This window comes from Echinops telfairi, unplaced genomic scaffold, assembly GCF_000313985.2.
Source record: "Echinops telfairi isolate 266 unplaced genomic scaffold, ASM31398v2 ScPeMD7_443;HRSCAF=831, whole genome shotgun sequence".
NCBI classification, from domain to species: domain Eukaryota; kingdom Metazoa; phylum Chordata; class Mammalia; order Afrosoricida; family Tenrecidae; genus Echinops; species Echinops telfairi.
The window spans coordinates 13190774-13192317 of record NW_022104341.1 but is presented as its reverse complement, the minus strand read 5'-3'; the positions used below and the strand labels follow the sequence as shown (position 1 = coordinate 13192317).

Here is a 1544-nt window from a genome sequence, read left to right as displayed (position 1 = left end):
AATGCTTCATGATTACACAGGCTGGTGTATTTCTTCCATGTGGGCTTGTTGGTTCTCTACTAAATGGCCACTTGTTTAACTTCAATCCTTTAAGACCCCGCCAGAGACTATATTCTTTGATAGCCGGGCATCATCAGCTTTCTTCACCTCATTTGCTTATGCACCAGTTTTGTCTTTAGCAATGTGTGGGAAGGTGAGCATCGCAGAATTCCGGGTTGTTAAAACAAAGTGCTCTTGCGTTGGGGGAGGGCTTGAGCAAAGGCCCAAAGTCTGTCCACTTCCTCATTGTATCAGTGTATTGCCATATAAATATATGTGCATATGCCAATACCTCTTTTTATGAATGAATATATTTACATAAGTACACACCTATGTGTATACCTCTATCTCTAGCTTTGCTTCCTGGATTTTTCCTCTGTTTCCTTTTGCCTTCCTCCTTTCCAACCATCACCCTCTCCCTTTTTCTGCCTATTAGTAGTTTTTCTCAGCTAGATTACTGTTGCTTCAACACCATTGTGATCTCTAATCTGTACGCCCTCCTCATTGTTGCTTTTAATTCCCTAGTTGTTCCCTTGCCTATAGCATTGTTTGCTCACCATTCCTTTTCTTTACCTCATCCTCCCCACAGGTCCCTCTGGAACCATCGGTCCCATTGCTTTCTTCTTGGACTTGCTTCCCATGTCTGCTTTTGTTTGTTGTTGTTTAATCACTTTTTCAAGTAGTATTGAATTTACTGTGAATACTTCAGAAAAATTTTTAAATAGAGCTATAAAACAATAGCCTAATAAAATTGTTTTTAGACTTAGCAGCAATGTAATTTTTAAATTATGTAAATGCAATTATAATTTTAAATGATACAAGTAAGCAATTCATTATATTCATGCTACCTACCTTTAGAATTGATTTTAGGACCTACTTTATCAAGATTTTATGAACACTGGCTAATTATGCTTAGGCAGAATAGTCATTTTTAGTCCTTGCAATAACAAAGTTTAAAATTGGTCAACACACTTCAGTTCACTTCATCAAAATTATTTGACCATCTTTGATTTAAAGCCCCTCTTTCTTCGATGTTTCTAGGTTTGATATCCGCTTAATGAAAGAAGGTCGCATGAAAGGACAGGCTTTTATTGGACTTCCAAATGAAAAGGCAGCAGCAAAAGCCTTGAAAGAAGTTAATGGATACGTTCTTCTTGGAAAACCAATGGTGGTTGTATCCTTTAAACTCATCTGTTTGAGTCTGCTATTTTAGAATAAGGCTAGAACTAAATTCAATTTACATTATCACTTAGAAATTTGAACAAATGTCATTCTAACTTGTGATACTGAGTTCACCATATCAGTAGGTCCCTAATCTGTGGATTCAACCAACGTCAGGTCAGAAATATGTTTTTAAAAACAATTAAGTTGTCAAACCAATCTCTCAGAGATTAAAGAGACTGGGAAGTACTATTAATATAGCATCTGTGTGTTTAGGTTATAGGCAAATAAGACATAATTTTGTATGAAGGATAGCAGGGGACATTTTAGTCCCTTGATAGGGA

General features: G+C 36.5%; 1 protein-coding gene across 1 annotated transcript in view; it reads left to right on the top strand.

Annotated features, from left to right (window-relative positions):
• Window positions 1-1252, top strand: part of RNPC3 (RNA binding region (RNP1, RRM) containing 3) — a 27612-nt gene extending 26360 nt beyond the window's left edge. The window contains 1 exon segment of the mRNA XM_045292022.1: window positions 1081-1252. Coding sequence (XP_045147957.1) covers window positions 1081-1252 — 172 coding nt within the window.
• The last annotated feature ends 292 nt before the right edge of the window (window positions 1253-1544 follow it).